The sequence below is a fragment of the Lupinus angustifolius genome, chromosome LG04 (assembly GCF_001865875.1).
Source record: "Lupinus angustifolius cultivar Tanjil chromosome LG04, LupAngTanjil_v1.0, whole genome shotgun sequence".
NCBI lineage: Eukaryota > Viridiplantae > Streptophyta > Magnoliopsida > Fabales > Fabaceae > Lupinus > Lupinus angustifolius.
The window spans coordinates 10,612,186-10,637,531 of NC_032012.1; the positions used below are offsets into that span (position 1 = coordinate 10,612,186).

Below are 25,346 nucleotides of genomic sequence, written 5' to 3' on the forward strand. Positions count from 1 at the left end.
TTGAGGATTCAGTAGACCTAACATCATTAGATTAATCCATTATTAATAGTTTATCCCCATTAATGTGAACCATTCAATTATTGAAAAGTGATGTTTTAAAATTCTGGGGGTTAAACTGAAAATAACTGAAAACATTACGGTTAGAATAGAAAAAACACATCCTGTTTGAATATTTCAAATACAATCTTCAATTACAACAATTTAATACCCCCATCGAGTAACTCAATCACCACCGTCAATTAAACATACCATGCCACGTGTACGGCTGAAAATATCTCAACCCGAAGGTCTATCATCTTCTATACACCTTCTTCCACCTTCAAAAAAAGAGAGCACAAAATTATCATTCTCTTAACTCAACCACTCTCATTCAAGTTTCGCGGCAACAACGACACTCTCATTTTCTCTCTCTAAAACCTTTCATTTCTCTCTCTATGATCTTCGCTTATAATTCAGCGGGAACCGAATAATTAAGCTATCGGTGAGTGTTATCGAGCTAATTTCACTTCTGATCTGTAATTTAGGGTTTAAATTTGAAATAATTTAAAATTTTCGAGTGATATTTTGTTGATTACGAAATAATTGACTTCTTGATTGTTTATCATGATAATGTTGCTGATTTAGTTATTATTTATTCATAATATCTGATTATTTATTTATTTAAATTTTTTCTGCGCGAAGTTGTTTGGTACTGGATGATGTTAGTTGAATCTGTATTTGATTTGTTTCTTCTGCATTTTGAAATTATCAATCTGCGGTTTCGATTTTTTTTGTGGTTGCGTTTTTTTATTTTATTTTTGGCTTCCAAGATTGTGAACTTGATTATGGTTTTCTGGATACGATTTAAATTTTCGGCTTATCTTGTTGATTTGGAAGTGCTTGTTTTTATCTCAACGTCTTATACTGATTTTACAGATTTAACTGATGCTTACTGTCTCTGTTTGATTTTTTGGGCAGGGTTTATGTATTTCAGCTTCACTTTGTTTTGAGCTGTAATTCAGGATCCGGTTGTTTAGATTTAAAAAAAAAGAGATGATTCTCCAAAATGCTTTTACCATAAACGTTTGTTATTTTCAGCTTCTCCTAAAAGCTGAGATTCAACCTTCTGTTGTGAATACATGTTTTTATCTAACCAAACAAGCATATGAATGTCAGATGTGATTATTTTAATCCAAAAAGCGCTTATTTTATTTTAAATAAAAAGTCATTTTTAAAGCGAAATATCCTAAACAGATCTAGTCAGTGATTAATCTATTTTTTAAATAAATCTTCCAAAAGCTATATTTCTCATCAGAATGAATAATAAGGCTGTGATTTTGCTCTGACCTTGGCATTAACATTCATTACGTAGTTTTCAAGATATCATTTGTATTATGCATTTTTTATCAGCTCCCTTGATGTTCTAACTGAGCTTTTGTTACTGATTTGTTTGGGTGCTGACTGCTGATGGATAAAGGATTTATGGCACCAACAAGGAAACCCCGGACTATGAATAAGTGGCCTTCAAGTTTAAATGAGGTCTCTCCTGAGAAAGATGGAATTAACTTGAACAAAAATAAGCAACGGGTACGTGTTGGTTTGATAGCTGCTCCTTGCCCTGCTTGGTAACATGTTATAACTGTCAAATAAGATAACATGATACTTATTGAATTTTGTTTAAGTAATGTGCTCTACATCACAAAAATCGTTTCAGGAAGGCTCTGGCTCACTAACAAACTGCATGTCACATAAATTTATATCAATCAACATATATTTCTACCTTCACGTAATTGGTTATAAAATCATTATTTACTTTTTAATTAAGAAAATCAGTGCACAGTAGTACTACTGCTTATTTAATATTTAATACTGGTGTCATTACTTATTATAAATGTATTTCACTTGATGAGAGTTTGTGTCTCATGTCTATAACTTTCATTGATTCCAGTCCTTCATGTACTTGCTCTGGATATTATTTCCCCTCTTGTTTCAGCTTGATTTTTTTTAGTATTATGTGCTGTGTCCATTCTGCAGAAGAAAATTTTGTCTGATAAATTGGGACCTCAATGGAACAAGGCAGAACTGGAGAGATTTTATGAAGCATACAGGAAGTATGGGAAAGACTGGAAGAAGGTGTGTATCTGTTCTCTGACATTTTTTCTCATCATCTTGCATGTTCATTGGAAATTTGGGGGCAATGGTACTTATTCTATTTTGCTTCCTTTCATTGTCATCTTGACTTAAACAGTAATTCATAGTTATTGTAATTATTCTTCATTTTTATTATGGATTTTCAGGTTGCTGCAGTTGTGCGTAATAGATCTGTTGAAATGGTTGAGGCCCTTTACAATATGAACCGGGTACGTTAATGCTACAATGTTTAGCATAACATTAGTTGTGTGTAACAGATCTGTGGCTATATGCCTTTAACCTTATCAATATGCATGTGTCGTTAGTTTCAGAAATTCAGTGTTGTTTTTTTGTATGTGTTCATCCCCTCTGCTTATTTGGCTAAATATTTGGTTGCCTTTTGTAAAAATAGATTAATCAATGCTTGGTCTATTTCTGTTGAAAATCAGATTTTTGTTCTTCCTCCCCCTCTTTCCACCCTGTAATGACTGATGATTATATCCCATAAAGCCATGCACGTTTCTACTCGTCTGAGTATTTAAGTCTAAGCTTAATTGCAAGTTTCTTACATCTAGGTATTATGAACTGAGTTATTAATGTTGTGTAGTTTTTTGTTTTGTTTCATTGAAACAAAATGGAACTAAAAGTTTTAATTTACAGGCGTACCTTTCTCTACCAGAGGGGACAGCTTCTGTTGTTGGTCTGATTGCAATGATGACAGATCACTATAATGTGCTGGTATGGTCAAACACAAGTTTAATTTAGAGCTGGATTTGCCTGCTTCTTTATGATTCTGGGTTGTCTAATATCTCTCTGACTGTTCTATCAAAGCAAATTTTCCTCCAATGTTAGTACTGTAGTTGTTTTTAACTTGAGAAGAATGCTGGAACTATTGTGCTCAAACCTAAATTTAAAGGCTGATGTGATTATTGGAAATGGACTCTCTTTACAGTATAATATTTACATTTCTTCTTCCTTGGCCTCTATCATGACCACAATTAATGTAATTCATCCTTATATTTGACTTTTTTATTTTATTTTTATATGTTGAGAGTTCAGCCTGATTGATTTGGCGAAGTTGATTTCTTCTGAGTTTGGTTTGGCTTTGCTATCTGATGCTAATGATTTCTTTCATTGTAGTATTTCTGAATTCTAATTTTCTGGACTGGGAGTTGACAGGAAGAGAGTGACAGTGAAAGGGACAGCAATGATGCACCGGGATCTCGAAAACCTGTGAAACGAAAGCGTGGAAGAGTTCAGCTCAGTGTCTCAAAAGATTCTATCCAGTCTCGGTCAATTGCTTCTGATGATGGTTGCCTATCTCTATTGAAGAGAAGACGCACTGATGGTGAATTACCATTCATAGTCCCCGTCAAGATTGTTGCCTATCTCTACTGCTTTAGTCATTTTTATTACCCTTCATAGTCCCCTTCCTTATTTTTACTCTTTGAAATCTTCGTAACTGAAAACTAATAGTTATGTAGGAAATGCAAAATAAGATACAATATTTCTGACCGTGTGTTGAAAGGCTTATTAATGTTTAGGTCAATACCTCCATCATAAAAAACTTCATAAATATTCCCGTGAGAATTTATTATATGTATTTGGACTTCATTCTGGTACTAGTGTAACAATAAACATATCTGAATTAATTTTACTTGGCGGAGAATGTTATTTATTGTCTTTGTTGTCAGTAAGGTGCCTTTTTGTTCTTTCTTCAAATTGAATTATCACCCTAATAGGTTGGGACCAGCTGATGTCAAGTGCTATCAGCGATCAAGTGATATTGGTTATGTTGAAATCATTATGCATAATTTTTTTGATGCAGTCTATCATTTGCAAGTGAACATCATTTGTCTTTGGTAGGATTTGCTTTCATTGTGTGGGTTGATGCAATTAAAGTTTAAAATAAATAGTAGTAATGATTGGGTTGACGCAATGGTAAGGTTGTTGCTTAGTGGCCATGGGGACACGGGTTCAAATCTTGGAAAGAGCCTTCTCGCTTGCAGGGTAAGGTTGCATACATCTACCCTCCCCAAATTTCACTAAGCGAGAGTCTTGTGCATTGGGCCACATTATAAGTAGTACCGATAAAACTAGACCTTGTGTTGGCCTCCCCTCCTTTCCAATGCTTAAAAAGGGCGGCCAATGCATGAAGCTTCCACTTGGTGGGGTTAGGAGGATGGATGTACGCAGCCTTACCCAATAAGCGGATAGGTTGTTTCTAGGTTTTTCCCAATGCATGTTAGCTAGAAATTTATCATTCAACATCAGGTAGAATACTTCCCTTCTACTTGATTAAACTTGATCTTAGGTAATACATTTTTTATAATGTAACATATTCTACAGTTGATTGCAACTTAAATGGTTGTCCAATTAATCAGGTAGTCAGCCTCGTGCAGTTGGGAAAAGGACACCTCGCATCCCAGTGTACTACTCCAACAAGATAGACGATGGGGAAAATTATATTTTGCCTAATAAAAGAAACCTGAAGTCAGCTTTTGATAATACTGATGATGAAGTTGCACATGTCGCAGCTCTGGCATTAACTGAGGCTGCACATAGAGGTGGCTCTCCCCAAATATCTCAAACACCATACACAAGATCACAGCAAAAGTCCTCTCCTGTTCAAAGCTGGGAAAGAATGGTATTTAAATGCTCTCATGCATATTTTACTATTAGGTTGTTTCTGTTGGCCATATCATTGCTCCAAATGATGAGTCTGGGTTTTGAATTTGTGAATAAGCATCACCATTCAAATATAAGCTTATTTCCAACTGGTTGACTGTCTTGTGTTTATACCTTGTTTTCTTAAAAAAAAGTTTGGAATTTGAATTTACTGTTAATTATATCCTAATTTAATTTGTCAACTAGCACCAACAGTCTAAGACAGTTCCTACCAAGTTTTATGATGCTTCTATGGATGAAGAGTTCATAGAAGGTAGTATAGAAAGCAGGGGAGCCGAAAATGGAGAATGTGCTAGAGATACTAGTTCCTTGATGGACCTGGGATCAATAGCCACTGTCGAAGTTAATCAGAAATGGGAAAATAAGTACAGAAAGAAAGGGAGTGTGGAAAATGTTGGAAACCATTTTCTTGATGATGGTGGAGAAGCATGTAGTGGCACGGAAGGACTTAATTTAAGTTTGAAAGGAAAAGTTGATATTGAGGTTACTAATGCAAAGCCTGAGAAATTCTCCGAAAAAGGCCAGAGGAAAAGAAACAAGAAACTTTTGTTTGAAGGTAACTCTGTCTACACAAATTGTTTGTGTGAATCTTTTAGTTATTTTTCCTCCTGTGGCCTAGAGCAAGGTCAATGGTTGGACTTCTATAAAACTGAATTTTGCTTTAATTCCACATTTCTCTTTAGTGACTATTTAATTATTTTATCTGACAGATGAAGGCTCTGCCTTGGATGCTTTGCAAACTTTGGCTGATCTTTCTCTAATGATACCACCTTCAACAATGGAATCTGGTAAGAATAAAGTTGTTGATATATTTTATAGGGTAAGAGACCTTAACACATTCACATGCACAGAGTAATAGCCAACTTGGAAACTTCCAGCTTTTAGTATTTTTACGCTGAGAGTACATGAATAGTCCAGTAGAAGGAAAAAACATCCATTTTTCAACTTACGTTGACATGATTAGTTGTGCTTTCAATCTCTTCATATTATTTGGGAGTGGGGATGAATCTTTTGCTCACTTTCTTATTTAACAAATTCCCTGAACTGTACTTGTTGCTAGTACTCCTGTTTATTTTTATTGTTTTAGTCGTCCTGATTTTGCAAATTTTATTTTCTATCAAAATTCTTCTAATTCACTATGGTCCTCCCCCATTTCCGTCTAGACTCACCTGTCCAGATGAAGGACGAAAGAATGTATGCTGACAAAGATGAAGAGTCTGTTTTACCTGAAGCCACATCAACCAGCCAAAACAGAGATGGAATTAAACTCCCAGGTCAAAAGGCTGTTCGTGCAGTCCCTGGAGTTGAGGTTTCAACCTCCAAAAAATCTAAACTTGGAAAGGAATCAGAAAATGATATGCAGCTTCCTTCTGCTGATAGGACATGCAAAAAAAAGGGCAAGTCTATGGTTTCGAAGGTAAAAATAATTTGTTTGATTAATGCTTTACCAAATAGATAATACATTGCTAGGCAACAATGTAGAGAAACTTACGGTTTGTAAAAAAATAATGGATGGTGTGCTAGTCACATTATTTCACAAATGAAAATTTCAATATTTAAAAGAGATGTGATGATGTATTAATTTTTTTTTTCAGTGAAGAAAAATTGTATTAAACTAAGCACAAGGGGTGCCCGCCCAATACAAAAGAAATGATCAACTAGTGATCTATTTAGAGACTAAAGTAATACAAAGTTTTGGATCTATACAAAAAGAAAGTTTAGTGTGGCTGCTGAGATTCGAGTCCAGGTCTCCAAGGCCACAATGTGATGTAATGATGCAAAATAAATGAATTTCAAGCATCATTGGAACTGTACTTGTAATGATGAAATAAACTATCTTACAAATAGCAGGTTCATCTGGTGTCACATACTTGATTTCTAGAAACTCAGAACCATGGACACTAACATCAATGTTAGAACCTCATGCAAAGACAGCTATCTAGGGTTTGTAAATGTTTATTTTTGTTACTCTAACACGAGGATTCCATATTGGACATGGCTCCTTTTTTAGGCGTCTGTTCTTTTTAGCTAAGAGGATAGGTCTGAGTAACTGCAAGTCAATGGATTTTTCAAGCTTTCTGGATTGAGTATTTGTTCATTATGCTCTTTTCTTTTCTTTGAAATTGTATTTGTTTAGTAATGGCATAGTTGGAGTATGTTTAGGAAAATATAGTAGAGTTCACCTGAGGTGGTTTGGCCATGTGAAAAAAATAAAAATTGAAGGCCTAGTAAGAAGAGTGGATCAGTTGTGGAGCATAACTGAATATATAGAGGTGAAGGGAGACCAATAAAAATTCTAGGTGAAATTGTTAAAAATGACTTAGCTCTAAATGCCCTTTATGAATACTTGGTTTATAACAGGACAAAATGGTGTCATTTTTTCCTTGTAACTGATCCCACTAAGTGTGAAAAGGCTTGTGGTTGTTGTAATAATGGTAATAGTACCGTATAAAAGTCAGATTATAATTGAAAATACCAATTGATTTTGCATGCCAATATAGGATAATGTAAACTAGTCATATTTTTATCCTTTTGTAGTTCCACACTTATTATTCCGATCCCACCTCCCACCTCCCACCTCCAGTTTTTCAATATAGTGATATTTGAAACTAATCAATTAATTGTCTGAAATTTTTATTTTGATTGTTAGGTAGCAAATGCAAAGCCTGATTCTTATCCAACTGGTCACTTGAATAATGAGGTATGCAAATATTTATATTTCTATTATTACAAAAGTTTGTGTGGGTGTGTAAATCTGTGTAAACGAATTCAAGTTTTCTTATGAGAGGAATATTGCCTCTTTATAATCTCTGAGATTTTGTTATGAGTAGTTTTAAGTAACTTATCAACTATAAAAATCTGCTTAATGAATTAAGTCCTTTATCTAAGTTTAAGACTTGTGAAAATTTAAATTGTGGTTGGATGTAATCCTTGTCCTATATGGCAATATATGTCAAGTTGTCACTGAAACTAAGTTGCTTCATATTCTGTAATGTATGAAGGATTCTTGGTATTTATTTTATAATTTACCTATGGAAAATGTTGCATGCCTTGTAGGATGGAGATGAAGAGAACAAACCAATGATTAAAGGAAAATGCACTGATCAGACTTTCACTAAAGCAAAACAGTTAAAGTCAGTCAGATCAACAGAAAGTCCTTTGTGTAGTGACCCAAAAGATTTAGCAGCATCAGCTGCAGAAGTCCCACTTGCAAGTGAAGGTATTTTACCGACTAAAAAGAAAAGTAGACGTAAGGCAAGTTTACCGAGAGCATTCATGGCCAAAGAGAAGTGTTCTGAGAACATACTGACAAGCCAACCTATCAATTATTCAACTCCCATCCAGGATAAGGCATTATTCTTGAAGGTATAAGGTTTCACTTGATTAAATTTGACTAAACTGTCTCAAGCTTGGGGAGGCATTAAGTTTTTTTAATTGCTACATGCAGGAAAAGCTTTCTAGTTGTTTGTCATCATATATGTTTCGCAGATGGTGTACGTTTGAGTGGTTCTATAGCGCAATTGATTATCCATGGTTTTCCAAACAGGAGTTCATGGAATACTTAAATCATGTTGGTCTCGGGAATATCCCAAGGCTAACTCGTCTTGAGTGGAGTGTCATAAAAAGGTACGAATTTCAGTTAAAAAGAAAGTTTAGTGTGGCTGCTGAGATTCGAGTCCAGGTCTCCAAGGCCACAATGTGATGTAATGATGCAAAATAAATGAATTTCAAGCATCATTGGAACTGTACTTGTAATGATGAAATAAACTATCTTACAAATAGCAGGTTCATCTGGTGTCACATACTTGATTTCTAGAAACTCAGAACCATGGACACTAACATCAATGTTAGAACCTCATGCAAAGACAGCTATCTAGGGTTTGTAAATGTTTATTTTTGTTACTCTAACACGAGGATTCCATATTGGACATGGCTCCTTTTTTAGGCGTCTGTTCTTTTTAGCTAAGAGGATAGGTCTGAGTAACTGCAAGTCAATGGATTTTTCAAGCTTTCTGGATTGAGTATTTGTTCATTATGCTCTTTTCTTTTCTTTGAAATTGTATTTGTTTAGTAATGGCATAGTTGGAGTATGTTTAGGAAAATATAGTAGAGTTCACCTGAGGTGGTTTGGCCATGTGAAAAAAATAAAAATTGAAGGCCTAGTAAGAAGAGTGGATCAGTTGTGGAGCATAACTGAATATATAGAGGTGAAGGGAGACCAATAAAAATTCTAGGTGAAATTGTTAAAAATGACTTAGCTCTAAATGCCCTTTATGAATACTTGGTTTATAACAGGACAAAATGGTGTCATTTTTTCCTTGTAACTGATCCCACTAAGTGTGAAAAGGCTTGTGGTTGTTGTAATAATGGTAATAGTACCGTATAAAAGTCAGATTATAATTGAAAATACCAATTGATTTTGCATGCCAATATAGGATAATGTAAACTAGTCATATTTTTATCCTTTTGTAGTTCCACACTTATTATTCCGATCCCACCTCCCACCTCCCACCTCCAGTTTTTCAATATAGTGATATTTGAAACTAATCAATTAATTGTCTGAAATTTTTATTTTGATTGTTAGGTAGCAAATGCAAAGCCTGATTCTTATCCAACTGGTCACTTGAATAATGAGGTATGCAAATATTTATATTTCTATTATTACAAAAGTTTGTGTGGGTGTGTAAATCTGTGTAAACGAATTCAAGTTTTCTTATGAGAGGAATATTGCCTCTTTATAATCTCTGAGATTTTGTTATGAGTAGTTTTAAGTAACTTATCAACTATAAAAATCTGCTTAATGAATTAAGTCCTTTATCTAAGTTTAAGACTTGTGAAAATTTAAATTGTGGTTGGATGTAATCCTTGTCCTATATGGCAATATATGTCAAGTTGTCACTGAAACTAAGTTGCTTCATATTCTGTAATGTATGAAGGATTCTTGGTATTTATTTTATAATTTACCTATGGAAAATGTTGCATGCCTTGTAGGATGGAGATGAAGAGAACAAACCAATGATTAAAGGAAAATGCACTGATCAGACTTTCACTAAAGCAAAACAGTTAAAGTCAGTCAGATCAACAGAAAGTCCTTTGTGTAGTGACCCAAAAGATTTAGCAGCATCAGCTGCAGAAGTCCCACTTGCAAGTGAAGGTATTTTACCGACTAAAAAGAAAAGTAGACGTAAGGCAAGTTTACCGAGAGCATTCATGGCCAAAGAGAAGTGTTCTGAGAACATACTGACAAGCCAACCTATCAATTATTCAACTCCCATCCAGGATAAGGCATTATTCTTGAAGGTATAAGGTTTCACTTGATTAAATTTGACTAAACTGTCTCAAGCTTGGGGAGGCATTAAGTTTTTTTAATTGCTACATGCAGGAAAAGCTTTCTAGTTGTTTGTCATCATATATGTTTCGCAGATGGTGTACGTTTGAGTGGTTCTATAGCGCAATTGATTATCCATGGTTTTCCAAACAGGAGTTCATGGAATACTTAAATCATGTTGGTCTCGGGAATATCCCAAGGCTAACTCGTCTTGAGTGGAGTGTCATAAAAAGGTACGAATTTCAGTTATGGATAGCATGACCTGCTGCTGAACCTTGTAAACCTAAAGTATATAGTACGACTGGACATATTTGACACATCATTTTTTTTGTTTATGCAGTTCCCTTGGCAAACCTCGCAGGTTTTCTGAACACTTTCTTCGTGAAGAAAGACAAAAACTAGAACAGTATCGGGAATCTGTTAGGAAACATTACACTGAATTACGGACTGGTATCAGGGATGGACTTCCAACAGATTTAGCTAAACCTCTATATGTTGGACAACTAGTAATTGCTCTTCACCCAAAGACAAGAGAGATCCATGATGGAAGTGTGCTTACAGTTGACCATGACAAGTGCAGGGTCCAGTTTGACCGCCCTGAATTGGGTGTTGAATTTGTCAGGGTAACATGGTTTCATATTTTTCACACTGATTTTTAAATGTCATAGCTATTCTTCAGGTGTTTTAAAATAAGGCCAGATGTTCTTCCTCACTATATACAAACGCTCTTTCTGTGGCATTCTGTAAATAAAAATATAATGCTTTTTTTCTCAATAGAAGAAACTTACCATAATTTTTTGATATCAGATTCAGAAAATTGGTTTTTTACATTTTCTTCGTACTTATAATGAGTGAAATTTGGGTTCAGGACATTGACTGCATGCCTTTGAATCCATTGGAAAATATGCCAGAAGCTCTGAGGTGGCAGATTGGTGCTGGAAATATCCCTTTTATGAGTAAAGAACCACAAATGAAGGGAAATTCCAGTTTTGGTGGGTGTCTGCCTTATGATTCAAGTGGACCTGTGGAGAAGCAACCAGCGTCTTCAATCTCTCTCACTAAGCAGGGAATGGTTGGATTGCTTTTTCAATAACAAACATCAAACATTCAAACTATCATTGCACAAATTGTAGAAATAGTCTGCCATTGTATAGTTCTTTAAATTGTCATATTCTTAAAACTAGTATGATTGGCCTCTTCAATTTCTTTCCTTTTTATTGACATAATAGAATTAACTTGAACAGACTATAGGATGATTCATAGTTCTGTTTTGAATGACTTGTTTTGTTTGACTAATGGACAAAATCGCTGCATAATCCCACTGTTTCACACTGCTGCGATTAACTGGTTTAGTTTGGCCACCCATTGATTTTCTCATCTCTTTAATCAGCATAGGTAGAACCATAAAGGTCTAGTATTGGCTCTGTTGTATCCTCCATGCTTTTCACTGTGGGTGGCTGTCCAAATTTGACATTATTAAGAGTGATATGTCTGAAATAATTTTTTTAAATTTCTTACAGGGGGGTGCTAACAATTCCGTTTCCCAAGCAAACGCTGCTATTACTAATTACCTTTGTACACAACCAGCAGTGTCTGCCCAACCATGTACAATGACCGATCATCAAACTAAGGAAGCTGATATACATGCCCTGTCTGAGTTTACACGTGCTCTAGATAAAAAGGTGTTCATGCACATAAACCAATACTTGTTTTTCTGCAGTTATTTGGAAATTCTTGTGCTTTCTCATGTACATTGTTTATTCATGTGTGTTGAGAGGGTAATTGAGAAATTGTGTATGGGATAATTATGAGTTAATTAGAACCTAATTTACTGCCTAACAGTTAGTAGCTAACTTATAGCTCAGTGACCTGCAAACAATAAGCAACTATCATAATTACAGCTGACCATATATTCTAACAAGGTGTTTTGTTAATTTCTAGTTGCATATATTTATTTGTCTTCATATGTAAATGTTTTGTGGAGCTTGACTTTTTTGGGGAACTCTTACAGGAGAAATTAGTAATGGAACTAAAAGTCGCCAATGATGACATGTTGGAAAACCAAAATGGTGTAGAGTGCTTCAGGGATTCAGAGGCTTTCAAGAAGCATTATGGCATGGTACTTTTACAACTAAAGGAAGCCAGTGGACAGGCATGTGGCTTCCTTGAATTATTTTTCCTTTAATCACAACACACTGCATTGACATAGAAGCAGCTTTTGATTGATTATTTCATTTTCAGGTTTCTAATGCATTACTTCAGTTGAGGCAACACAATTCTTACATAGGAAACTATTTGCCACCATGGATGAAGCCCCCAGTAAGTTTCGATGTTCTGGATGGTCTTCCTAGTGCTAGTGCTTTGGATAGTTCTCTAGCCCAAGAGTTAGGGTCAACTGGCATTGATATTATTAAAGGATCCAGGCTTAAAGCACATGCCATGGTGGATGCTGCATTTCAGGTATGAAGAGCCTGTTGATCCTGTGCCCCCTGTGCTTTTACAGTTACTGTTTTTTAACATATCTTATTTGATGTCCATAATCCATTCAATTTTTAATATAAGGACACGTATTTTTCTATGCACTTTTGATTTTCTAATTATTTTGATAGTTGTCAATCCAATTCCGAGCGATGATGTATATAACATGTTGGTTTAAGCTGCAATCTTCAAATGATGCAACTAGTAATTAAGTCATCTAATGAACTAACATTCGGTTATGGTGGAACACATTATACATCGGAACACTTGTTTACCTTGCGTTATATCATATAAGCTTCTAAAATCTAAAAAATCTGCTTGATGCTATAATCCAGGCATTGTCTTCAATGAAGGAAAGCGAAGATGGTTTCATGAAGATTGGGAAGACATTGGATTCTATCAATCATCAGCCTTTGGCCACCAACTCTAGGTTACCTGTCTTCAGGTCCCAAGAGCAAGTAAATGGCAGTTTATCTGGCCCCTTACCCAATGATGATGCACCTGGTCCAAAATTGCATCATGATTCTGTCAAAGTTGATACTCAAATTCCTTCAGAGCTCATAACTTCTTGTGTTGCTACATTGATCATGATACAGGTAATTAAAGTAATCATGTTTCTTTTCGTACTTAACTAGTAGTCTAGTACTGGCCTCAATGCTTCCATGATTCGATTTTACGATGATGCCTTTCAACTTCAAGAGATGTTTACGACACCATGTTTTTTGTGATTAAAACTAATATTCTTCAACTTGCAGAATTGTACCGAACGTCAATATCCTCCAGCTGATGTAGCTCAGATTATAGATTCTGCTGTTACCAGCTTGCATCCATGCTGTCCACAAAACCTTCCTATTTACAGAGAAATTCAAATGTGCATGGGAAGAATCAAGACCCAGATTTTAGCTCTCATCCCTACTTGATTTCGATTTTTCACTTTTCTCAAGCTGCTACATATAGGAATGCTGAAATGATCAGTTCAGAACTCAGGTCACTTTGAATTTCCTCACTAATCTTGTAATTTATGTCCTTTATATCCATGTCAACAGAGTCAAGCACTGATTTTAGTGATATTGTAATTGACCACCCTCCACTGGTGTTGTAAATCTATAATAAGTTTTTGTTCTGCTACAACAGTTTTTGGAGTTGAGCTATTGTATTAGCAACACCAAAGTTATCCAAGCTAAATTGGAAATTTGCTAGAAATTCTGTTAATTGAAACTCTGAAACCAGATTTAATCAATCTTCCAAGCAAATGGCAAAATTTTAGGAACAAAAGGGTATATATAGCCATAATCATTAGCATTTTGATATGCTAATCATTACTGACAATTTTGTCTAAATAAATTTAGATTTCTCAAACAAATTTCTGTTGATAATCAACTCTTAGTATTTTAAATTACATTTCACAATTGTAATTGCAGTTACAATATTATAGTTTTGTTTCACAATGTGATTGCAATTGCTGAATTGAATTAGGTCCAAAAATCTAAGAAATAGTGAGAATTCTTGATCTTTGTTAATATCTCTTTCAATTCAAAAACTCAGAATTTAAATTAATATCCTTTCATCGAATCCTCCTAATTTGAATTGATGTATTGAATTTGAAGGATCCCTTTATCTTACTCAAGAAATTTTTTACATGATTATTACTTGTTTAAAAGATAATATAATAATGATTAACAAATAAATGATATAACTATTATACCATCAGTACATGACCTCTTTCTAAAAAAACATGGAACTGTTCACATACATTTTCATAATCATAAGAGAATTGACAATTTTCATACCTTTTTGAATTAGTGCAAAATTGCCCTGATTAACAATTCAAAGCTTAAACCCAATGTTGAATCACTTTTGAACCAGGAAGAATGAATGTGTTGGTAAATTGATTAATTAAGAATTTATTTAAGAAACCTTTTTACCTTTTTTATTTTTATATAAGCTGAAAAGAGTTATGTTTATACGCTACTCTAATAATTAAGTTCATTGAAATAAGTTTCCTATGAATTTATTGAAATAACTTAAAAAAAATATTTTGATGAACAAGAAAAAGAACCAGGTTCAAGAAATATTTTGATTCTTTCATCACTTTATTTAGTTTATCACCGTATCTTTTGGCACGTACCATATTATACTTATGAAGATTCTATATATTTTGTATCAAAGGAAAAAGATTGAATAAATTTGTTGAGAAATAATATAAATCTATAGAGATATTTCTTGAAGCCATCCTTTATCTTTCCCCCACTATTTCTCACTTCAAGAAGAACCCAACAATAAGTGTGCATCCATGCCTCTTGACATAAAAGTGGTACAAAAAAACTCACATTTATTACTTCTCAAAACGAATCTCATCTTACACATAAGAAAGTGACATATATCATTTGTCAATCAAATATTAATAAAAAAAATGTCATCTAATAATATATGTCACTATATTATGGGTTAGAAGATTTAATAAAAAAATATATCATTTGTCAATCAAATATTAATAAAAAAAATGTCATCTAATAATATATGTCACTCTATTATGGGTTAGAAGATTTAATAAAAAAATATATCATTTTCATTTCAAAACTCTTAAAATATCCATTAGGAGGTTCCAACAAGATATAACATTACACTTCATTATATTGCAAGCAAAAGCTCCATAAAAAATCATAAGGAACATTTCAGCAGAAATATTTGAAGTCATAATAATCTGAAGAAGAAAACAAACCATAAATTACAACCAAGCAAGCAACAACATATGTACCAAAATAGTTCATAATTTCCTAGTCTTTTATTTCACAGTTTTTCTCCTTGACTTCTTCTGTTAGCACTAGACACAAATATTGCATATGTGCCAGGCACAAAGGAGAAAACAATTTTGTTAAAAGATGTTTAAAGGAGAAAATTGATTCTCAATTTACAGAATATATTCTCTCCTTTCACATTTCTTTCTATCATAAAAAAAAGCAAGATAAATAAATAAGGAGGTCCATGTAAATAGGAAGGGGTATTTTAGCACTTAAAACATAGTGCTAATTTATATAACAAATGGGTCCCTTCATAAATATGAGATATCCCAGTTACCCGATTCCAAACAAGAATTTGAACACATCACTTAAGGAAATGATCCCTTCTACACGCTTGCTCCCAGCTTCAACAATTACAAGTCTTCTAACCTCTGTAAAAGTTAACAAAATTGAATTAACGTAACGACCTCGGTTTTGTGATAAAACAATTACGGGGTTTGTTTACGAGTTGAGTTTTGGAGGAGAAGGGGGAGACTTGAGATGGCTCTGAAGCATTCCCTCTCGCTTCCTCTCCCTCCAAAACTGAACTCGCAAGCAAACCATAAGGGATTAATTAAACCTTTATGTCACTAATCAAGCAATTCATCTTCATTATAAAAAAATATACTTTTCTGCCATGTGCCAAGGAATTAAAAGGAAACAAATATGTGATATTGAGAATCCAGCTATGAAATTTAACTTTTGGGTTTACTAATGAAGGAACTCAACATTATTAAAAACATATATTTTACAGAATAAAAATGTTCAACAGACAACAATATTCAATTTAAAGAAAAGACGGCCAAATGCACGAGGCTCCCAGTTAGTGGGGTATAGGGAGGGTAAATGTATGCAGCCTTACCTCACAGGCGGAGAGACTGTTTCCACACAATAATATTCAATTTAATAAATAGAAATAGAATGGATGAAACTGATAAAAGGTGAAGTAAAACTTTGTCGAATCTCAGTGACCGATAAATATTGTTAATTGGTAATCAAAACAAAGTTAGGGTCCTTGCTTGGTTATCACACTAAAGTTGAGGTCCTTCAATAATAATAATAATTACCAGGTTTAGCCAACTGCTCCATAACTTTGTGCAAAGAATCAGACCTCAAACACATGTGACATCTCTGGCCACTGTAAAGCCCATAAGGAGAATTTGCATCTTGTCCCAAAAGCAATGCCTACAACCATTATCATTTATATTCAACTTTTGCTAACAAAACCAACCGAATGTGTTACCGATCTCAAAAGCATAATTACCTGATGGATACTAATGTCGTCCAGAGATATCCGGGCATAAGCTTTATCTTTAGCCAATGCAGTAATATCACTGAAGAAAATGACAAGCTCATATCATATGTATATATATATGCTAGAGGAAACCTTTCATGGTATAGAAATTATAATCACACAAACATGGACCAAAAAAGGGGAAGAAAAAAGTTAGTACCTTCTTGAATATATGTCAAGCAATGAATCATTATCATCCACTATTGGTATTGAGCTAACTTTAGCTGCAACGAAAGCATATTTACTTAGCAGTTATCAAAAGCTAGACAATGATTAATATCGTAGTATTGTGATTTTGGCAACACTGCGAACACCACATTCTAGATCATGAATTACAAAGTTTCCGGTTCCCATGGCAAGGTAAAAAACTATTCACAAATCACCAAATATTATGCATGTAACCCTCTTGCCAAAAACCATTTTAAACAAAAATCAGAAAATGTACTTGTGAGACTCGGTGCATAGGTACACCCTGCCGAAGAAACTTAGCATTTGACTAGACATTGTCAGATTTGAGTCCCACCATGCAATATTTGTCAAAATACCTGACTGTTTCTATTAGTTCAATGCACAAATGAATGGTGTTACCATGTGCGCAAAAGAATCTCCAATTTTATGTTCCGTTTGTTAACTTATGTGTTTTTATATACGAAAACGCCTTCAAAGGAACCTTGACCCTTCATGAGAAACCATCAGGACACAGCAACTAACCAGAACAAACATGTTGACAACTTTAAAAGAGAAAAATGATCACCTTGAACAAACATAGACAAAGCAGCACCAAGAGATGCATTCAGCCTTAGCATTGCAAGTGGCTGTCCATTTGGTTCTCCAACTTTAGGCACCCATGTTCCCAAGGGTATTGAACCAATCGGTAGTTGAAGAATCGGCAAAGAACCAGAAGAATACTTAAAATGCCTGCATATACCTGAAAAGTAAGACGATAAATTAGTTCCAACTTCCAAACCATTTATCAAAAGCCAATAGCTCCAGAAGCTTACATTTTAGTATTCCTGATAGGGAAGCAAGATGTAGCAATTGAGGAAAAGAACCGTCCTCTGAATCAGAATGGACGATAGGAACCGTTGACACCTTGTTCTGCAAAGCTTTCAAAGCTACATCTTTTAGACATTCATGAGGTCCAGCCTGAAGATTAAAGATAAAAACAGCAAGACAAATCATAAAAGATTCAAGAGTTCACCTTCAGTAGTTTTTTAATGGAGAGGGAAATCTTAATCAGAATGAAATACGAAAAAATGTGAAGTTATGAACATATGATGTTAAATCATTAGAAAGCATGTGAAAGAAAAAGAAGCCACAAATATTTATTATAAAAGAAATGATAAACAACATAGGGGAAAACCGGAAAAGGAATAAGGGATGATTAGGGGGAACAAAGCAGTGGGTGCTTCTTTTATAGAGAATATTGAATGGGAAAAGACCCATCAAAAACCCATAGACACGTGAAAATTTTGTCACAAATTTCCCGGAGCACTTACATGAACAAAACGCCAAGGATGTGATCCCCCATTACTTTCAAGTACGCTGTTTTGCTGAAATTTCCCCTCTTTCCAGGCTGATATAGCATGAGTCTCGAGTTGTTCTTCAGTCAAATTTGAGCCATGATTCCCCAACTGAAATTATGTTACAAAAATAATGAATTTACAGAACTATGCAGCATGCACTCTGCTATAAGAGTAGCTATGAATCATAGATACCCAAGTGTAGCAATGAGATATGATGACAACATTCATGTTCTTGACAACAGATAAACCATATATATCTATCTACCAAAGGAAGAACTAGAAGATAGTTATCCAAATTATGAAAGCATCAAAGGGATTCCAGTGCTCATATCAAGGCTTTTTCTATAAACCAATTTTGATAAAATTTCCCTAATAAATTTCTATTAAAAATATTTTAATAAGCCCAAATTAACTTGTACCAGTTCCATAAATGTATTATTAGCCTAAAGTATGATAACTAGATTCACAAGTGACACCAAAATACATGTAGATTAGTATCATTGATATGCAAGCCATAAACATTTACTAGAAATTCTGGAAATCGTGTATTGTTACCAGCCTCGTAGTTTCTTTTAAACTTCACATGGAATTAAGCCTCAATGAAGGTACTATATTTTAAAATTTTAATTTTTGACCAGTTGTTAAGCTTTAACTTGCTATCAATTTTTGATTAAGTAGCATAAAATGTCAACCAAATAAATTATTATATGTAGAGTGTGGATCACGACTTTAACCAAAAACTGATACAGGGGTTTGCATAAAATGTATCCTGACAAACCTCTTTCAATATTAGAATAAAGTCCATTGCACTAAGCACTCCAACGAACTGGCTCCTGTCAAAATCCCATAGAGGAGCCATCGAGACGCCCTGAATCCAAATTAAGTTACAAAACACACATACAGGTAAAAATCAGTGATGCAAATGGATATACATTTCATGGGTCTTTGATCTCATTCAAAGAGAAAAGACTAATTGTTAACAAATGATATCAAAAGGGGGTAAAAATACCTGTTCATAAAGAATATGGAATGCTTGCTTAACTGGTAAGTTTATATCCAAGGCAATGATCTGCGATTATAATAAACCAAACAAGAAAAATGAGATAACACCAAAAGGTCTCAAAATCTTATTGAATGACAACATAAATATGAGAAAGGAAAAGTACTCAAACCTTCCCTGACTCCGGGAGCAACTCATAAGCAGTATGTGTAGACAAGAATGTAGATATACGGTGGCGAGAGATCTCCAGATCAGACTCTGGAATTCTTGGATTAGCTTCCTGATAAAAGTACAAAGTCAAGTGGCTTCTTTTGTGTACCATAAAGTTTAAGATTACAAGAAATGAGGAATGAAATCTGACAATTTATAATGAGCGGGAATTATAGAAGAAAATGAAAGATTGTTTATATTCCAAAGCAAGACTATAAGACTGAAAAAATTCAGTATCGGTTTTTCCTTTTGTATAAAAAAAAATTATTAGAGGGAAGAAATAAAGTTAACAGATGAGAAAAAACACCCAACAAAAAAAAGGAAAGGAAAGAGGGCGATAAGATAACCTTATAAGTTATAACTTATAACCAAAGAGCAAAGAAAAAGAAAACAGATTCATAAATAGAACCATGTTCTCCAATCACCATGGGTCCAACAAAAGAGAGGCATGAAAATTGATTCTGTGAGATATTAGATTTAATATCTAAGATGAGATTTTTAAAATTCTAGCATTTTTCTCAAGCCAAATACTACACCACCATTGAGCCTTTCCCTTAGTTATAACAAAGCACCCGAAGACTGAAGCTAATCAAAAAAGTTGTTAGAATAACTAGACCTAATTCCACCCTGAAAACTAGCTGATAAAGGGAGGGTTGCCAAAGCCATTAGAAATGGTTCTTTGCTTGTATACTCATCTGATGTATGACTTCATTTACACACACCTCACACTGAAGATTGGACATCTAGGACATGAAATTTGCACAGCCAGACATCTGCACGTAGCCACACATTGAGATATGTTTTGATATTATATTAGATTAAATGTACCTAACTCCACCAAAAGCGCTCGGAGGGGGGGCTGCCCATTTATAAATAGTTATCTACTTATCTACTCTCAACCGACATGAGACATCAACACTTTAAACTATTGTCAAAGCCCACTTATGGTGGATATTAACTTAGCCCATGGAATAATATCTCTAAAGGCCCGTTTGGTAAGTGGAACTGGAATTGGTTCAGCATTGTAATTCTATGTTTGGGTTGAGAATAGAATTATAATATAGAATTAAAATTCTTAGTTGAATTCTTATTCTATTGTTTGGATGGGAAAAAGGTCCAGCCCAGTGCATGAGATGAAAATGAGGTTGTTTCCAGTATTGTTTGTGGATGAAAGATTAAAAAATAAAATCAATCCAATTTTACATTAAAATGTTATTTAATAATAACTTTTCAAAAATAATGTTTACTTACAAATTAACTAATCATTTTTTTAGTTTATTCAACATACAAATTCTTCATGAACTGGAAATGTCCAGATCTGGAAACAAAAAGGAAGAACTTTTACATTTGTGTGAAAGGGGCAACTTGGAACCTAAAGAAAGACAAAAGATGAGTATATCCAGATAGATTACAATATTAAAAAGTAAAATTAAATAATTTGTTCCGAATCATGAGGCTTCAGATCTCCTTGTTCCTAGCAATCCTCGTTTTAAAGCACCCATGACAACTACAGGGTCACCTCCACCGCCGCTTGTGTGTAGCCACTGTTTGTGGTGTGCCATCGGCAGAACATAGGAGAGCTTATGGGTGAAGAAGATTAGGATTTATGGGGAACAGAAAGACAAGGGTATTCATGAATGGAGCAGAGGTAGATGAAGCATTACTTAGATGAACACACGATGAAGTACTGAGACGGAGATGCAATTCTAAGACTAAAAATTGTAAATCAGAGAATGGGGTTAGGAAATGGTAAGGGGTAAATTTAGTTGAATTATAAATCCATGGAATTGGTGCTTGTAATCATGATTCCAATTCCAAATGACTTCCAACCATCAAAATCAAAATTCTAAGAACAAATTTCAATTATATAAAGTCCATTTCCATGCCAAATTCCATATGCCAAACGAGCAATCAGTGCTTTGGGCTCTCCTAAACCAACAAGTTGAATCAAAGTCGATGGTTCAATGACACAAGTATTGGAAAAAAGACGAACATTGGTGGATCCATTGTTTCAAATGTTTTCCTAGCAATTTAGATGCTAGGCTACATTCGCCGTCTTAAATGATGAATAACAATGGTACAAGTAAGAAGAGTGTGTTTGGCCAGATTTGGAAGAGATGCGGACTAGGCTCTTGGTGACAGCATCAAATACTTGAAAGACTTCTCCTTGAGGAAGTGTGACTGTATGAAGGATTCATAATTGAGGAGAGCTTGTTCGGAATTCCAAGTGAATTAGAGGTGGATGAAAAAACTTATTGAAAAAGAATCGAAAAGTTGAAGGCCAATATAAGTGGATGTCCTGTAAATGTAATACCTAAAAGTTTTGGGTCAATATATGGTGTCAAACTCACTTATGTGAAACTTTGCTTAGCCCATTATAGGTAGATCTCCTTAGGTTTTGGGCTCTCCCATGGCCCAACAAGTGGTATCGTCAATTTCATTTCATAGTGGCTCAACCATTTGTTTTTCACATTATCAAAAGAATTATAAAACAAACATCAGACATTAAATGCATCAATAATGAGTATCCTGTACCTCATGGTTCATAAGTAAATCAAATCTTTACTTATACATTTTAAAAGGATAAGAGTGAAACTCAAAGTAAGAGAACATAAAAGGGTGTATTATAGAGAGAATAAAAAAGAGGAGCTAAACTTGTATGGTCAATGCCTAATACACCTATTTTTTGTCTTGTAACAATTTAGTGTTACTACCTATAAAAATTGGCACAAGGGGGCTGGGCCCATGCTCGCCCCCTTAATCGATCCATGTACCGAAGCACTAAAATATATGCAACAGCAGAAGGGAACAAAAGTGGAAAGGGAGAAGAAACTTACCACATGCCCAAAGACGTCGTTATCAACGTCCATGTGAGATCTACCAGGTGTTTCAGCACTTAAGATTGTAGGTGAAATATCTGGCTGTCTCACTAAATAAATAGTATTAACTACTCCATAGTTGCCACTTACATACGGCTCGTGCTCATCATGCCGCCACTCACCATCCACATTAAATTTGAACTGCAATAATTGGAAACAATATCATTCTAGTCAGTATGAATCAGTTATTATACTTACAAATATGCCTAGAAGTGTTTCAATATTTTCCTAAAATATCAGATTCTATTGCAGCAGATGGATTATATTCAACCTACCAATATTGCATAAATGAATGTAAAAGGCCAGAAAGTCAAAATAAAGCATAGATACATTGAATATCAAATAATATATACTTAATACTGTAAATATCTCTTTGAACAACATAAGTCAAAATGTAATGCCTAATCAAAAGTTAACATAACCGAATCTATATGCTAAACATGAGCATACAATTAAGGAACCGAAGTACCGAAAGTCCTTAATTTAGTTACCAAATTTTTTTATTTCCCAAATTATGAAAAGTTGTTCCTGTCTTCACGAACAACGGGATACTAACAGACAGTTCGAAAGATGAGTTATAAAACACAACAAAGTCGGCAGAACTTTCCAAAGGTATCTTATAGTATATTTAGTCATGTTTTACTCATGATGGACTAACTATCAAACTTGATGATTGGTACCCAAATCTCACTTCCCCCTTACCACTTGGGCTTAGCTCAACTCGTAACTGTCACCTGAAAATTAACAATCTTGTTTTCTAATATTCTTATATAGAATAGAGGAAGAGAAGTAGACAAGCAATGAAAAGTGATACAAAAATCAATATAATTAAAATTAATCCTCCAAATCTTAAAAAAAATCTTGATGATATATGTGGGCTATTGTTTTAATGGATGAACTAAAGCAAACAGATGATAGTTTGTAAGGGCTTCCAATTCCAAGAATAGGAAAGACATGCAAAAGTCAAAACAAAATGATGTGAAGTTTGATAAGGAAAATGACATGCTTCAAGTTCATATATTGAAGGTGTAGATGAAGGATATCCTGATCACAATATATAGTTTATACGCGAGACATGAAACTTGTAGACTTATACAATACCATCGAACACATCTTAGTCTAACCAACCATCTAGTTGGCCATACTGTTTCCTAGAAAATATGCTTCCTTGCATGCATAACTTCCTCCAATAGTGAAAATGACCCAAATACCCCAAATGTTTTCTCATTTCAAATCCAACTATTCACGGTTACTTGTTCGTCCACTTAACTCAAAGGAGGCTAGAGCAGACAACTTTTGTGCCTTGTGTGAAGACCATGCCAATTGTATACAAAAATGGGCCTTGGTGTAATGGCTGGAGTTATTGGCACGTGACATGGAGGTCACCATCCGAGTCATACAATCAGCCTCTTGCAAATGCAAATTAAGGCTGCATTCTATAGACCCACGTTACCATAGTGGGTTAACCCTTCCCTGGACCCCATGCATAGTGCAAGCTTTGTAGTGCCAGGTTGCACTTTAATATAGTCATAAAGTGATACAAGCTCCTAATGGAAGTTGAAAATTATAATGAAGATCCTCATTTGATTGTTAAGTGGAAGGAGGTGCATTCTGACCTAACGATCAGTGGCCACATATAAGCATCTTATCTAAAAAATTCAATCATACTACGACTAATTCCTCAGGTTTTCGAAATTCATAGAGGCAAACTTGAGTGCATACAGATATACCTGCATTCTTAATTTATTACCTAACTTATTAATATTATAAATACTTTTCAAAACAAAAGTTGCAACAAATAAAAAAACATAGTTATTAATGCTCTCACGTTAGCTTAGCACTCACGCAAAATCGTTGAAGATGACATACATACTTTAATGTTAATTTTAACATAATTATATTTCCTTGGGTTTTCAAAAAAGTTGTAATAAATAAAATAACATTGCTATAAATGCTTTGACGTTAGCACTAACGCGAAATGCGTGCAAAACGACAAATGTACTTAAATTTTAACATAAGTATATTTCATCAAGTTTTCCTAAAGTCAAAGATGCCGAACAACCTGATGATATCCTGGCGTCAAGCTGCAAACAACTTGAAATACTGAAGGACATCCCTCCATGGGAGACATAGGTATATTTTCAGACCATCTGCGTATAAAGTTATAAAGTCAGTAAATTAATTCCGACATATAAAACACTATTGAAACTATAGAACCCGGAAAATGCAAAGACAAACCAAATGTATATCGAGTTTAATTACAAATAACTAAGATACGAATTCGATAACTCAGGTTACTACCTTGTAAAAGAACCACTTAGAAACACCCTTCTTCCCCCATAAGGCCACACAAAACGCTTTGGAATCATAATGGGTCCTGAAAGTCCACTTACATCATATTCATATCCAGTATTCTCTACAGAACCAAACATTTTTTCCACAGAAATTCAACTCAACACCCAACACAAAATTCAGAAATTTCAGAGTAACTCTCAAACTCAAGAATCAGAAAAACTTATAATCACTAGTCTCTGCCACAGGAATCCTCCAAATAACAGAGAGCAGAGGATCCCACCTTAACACTGAAACATGCAGTGTACCTTCAAAATCAACCTCTCACAAAACCAACTGCAAAAAAAAAAAAGATTTTTTTTACACCCACTAAAATCAAAAACTTTGTGATCAAATAATTCAGCACCTGAAACAAAAACAAAACAAATTAACAGTGACGTCAAAACAAAACTCAAAAGTTCCACCATTTAGTGGATACAGTTTTCAGAGATATAGTGCAATTTAGGTATAATCAAATACATGGGGAAAATGCGAACTTTACCACGAGATTCGAAGCAGAAAACCTTGAATTGAAATGGGGTGTGAAAATTTGATAGCAATTAGAGTGAATTGTATAGAAGGGGATTTAGGTCAAAAGCAATGAAGAGAGAGAGAGAAAGAAGAAAATTGCAGAGAAAGAGAAAATGGCATTTTAGAGAGGGAAATGCATTGTGTTGTGTGGATTTCAGAGAGAACAAGAATAGAAAAGAAGAAGGGGAGAG

At 34.4% G+C, this 25,346-nt stretch overlaps 2 protein-coding genes across 7 annotated transcripts; one reads left to right on the plus strand and one right to left on the minus strand.

Moving 5' to 3' along the window:
* Window positions 344-13,755, plus strand: LOC109345803 (protein ALWAYS EARLY 2). Of its 3 annotated transcripts, none has more exons than XM_019585018.1 (19): window positions 344-485; window positions 1,455-1,566; window positions 2,014-2,112; window positions 2,277-2,339; window positions 2,770-2,847; window positions 3,289-3,457; window positions 4,494-4,756; window positions 4,984-5,353; window positions 5,508-5,585; window positions 5,961-6,214; window positions 7,855-8,163; window positions 8,246-8,424; window positions 10,467-10,749; window positions 10,995-11,198; window positions 11,647-11,808; window positions 12,138-12,286; window positions 12,364-12,586; window positions 12,940-13,200; window positions 13,360-13,755. In XM_019585018.1, exons 2-19 carry the CDS (start codon window positions 1,462-1,464, stop codon window positions 13,522-13,524), a joined length of 3,414 nt encoding a protein of 1,137 aa, XP_019440563.1. In that variant the 5' UTR covers window positions 344-485; window positions 1,455-1,461; the 3' UTR covers window positions 13,525-13,755. The 3 variants fall into 3 exon arrangements, with proteins under 3 accessions (XP_019440563.1, XP_019440561.1, XP_019440562.1); XM_019585016.1 differs by lacking the exon at window positions 344-485 and adding an exon at window positions 7,448-7,498 and having other exon boundaries at window positions 1,447-1,566; window positions 12,138-12,278; window positions 12,368-12,586; XM_019585017.1 differs by lacking the exon at window positions 344-485 and adding an exon at window positions 7,448-7,498 and having other exon boundaries at window positions 1,447-1,566; window positions 12,138-12,245; window positions 12,368-12,586.
* LOC109345807 (sucrose nonfermenting 4-like protein) lies at window positions 15,358-25,346 on the minus strand. 4 transcript variants are annotated; one of them, XM_019585023.1, is made up of 14 exons: window positions 25,127-25,345; window positions 24,595-24,921; window positions 24,356-24,443; window positions 22,252-22,434; window positions 19,377-19,484; window positions 19,214-19,273; window positions 18,983-19,072; window positions 18,178-18,312; window positions 17,680-17,824; window positions 17,433-17,606; window positions 16,839-16,902; window positions 16,649-16,718; window positions 16,452-16,569; window positions 15,358-15,776 (listed from the first exon to the last, which is right to left on the minus strand). In XM_019585023.1, exons 2-14 carry the CDS (start codon window positions 24,723-24,725, stop codon window positions 15,679-15,681), a joined length of 1,464 nt encoding a protein of 487 aa, XP_019440568.1. In that variant the 5' UTR covers window positions 24,726-24,921; window positions 25,127-25,345; the 3' UTR covers window positions 15,358-15,678. The 4 variants fall into 4 exon arrangements, with proteins under 4 accessions (XP_019440568.1, XP_019440567.1, XP_019440569.1 ...); XM_019585022.1 differs by having other exon boundaries at window positions 24,595-24,991; XM_019585024.1 differs by having other exon boundaries at window positions 19,214-19,270; window positions 19,374-19,484; window positions 24,595-24,991.

Excerpts from the sequence above, each read along its gene's own strand:
- LOC109345803 (XM_019585016.1), top strand. The coding sequence starts at position 1,447 with ATGGATAAAGGATTTATGGCACCAACAAGGAAACCCCGGACTATGAAT. Across the intron at positions 2,113-2,276 it reads ATGGGAAAGACTGGAAGAAG|GTTGCTGCAGTTGTGCGTAA; the intron begins GTGTGTATCTGT and ends ATGGATTTTCAG. Across the intron at positions 4,757-4,983 it reads TTCAAAGCTGGGAAAGAATG|CACCAACAGTCTAAGACAGT; the intron begins GTATTTAAATGC and ends TTTGTCAACTAG.
- LOC109345807 (XM_019585023.1), bottom strand. The coding sequence starts at position 24,725 with ATGTTTGGTTCTGTAGAGAATACTGGATATGAATATGATGTAAGTGGA. Across the intron at positions 22,435-24,355 it reads TGACGCCAGGATATCATCAG|TTCAAATTTAATGTGGATGG; the intron begins GTTGTTCGGCAT and ends CAATTATTGCAG. Across the intron at positions 16,903-17,432 it reads TTTGTCTATGTTTGTTCAAG|CTAAAGTTAGCTCAATACCA; the intron begins GTGATCATTTTT and ends CTTTCGTTGCAG.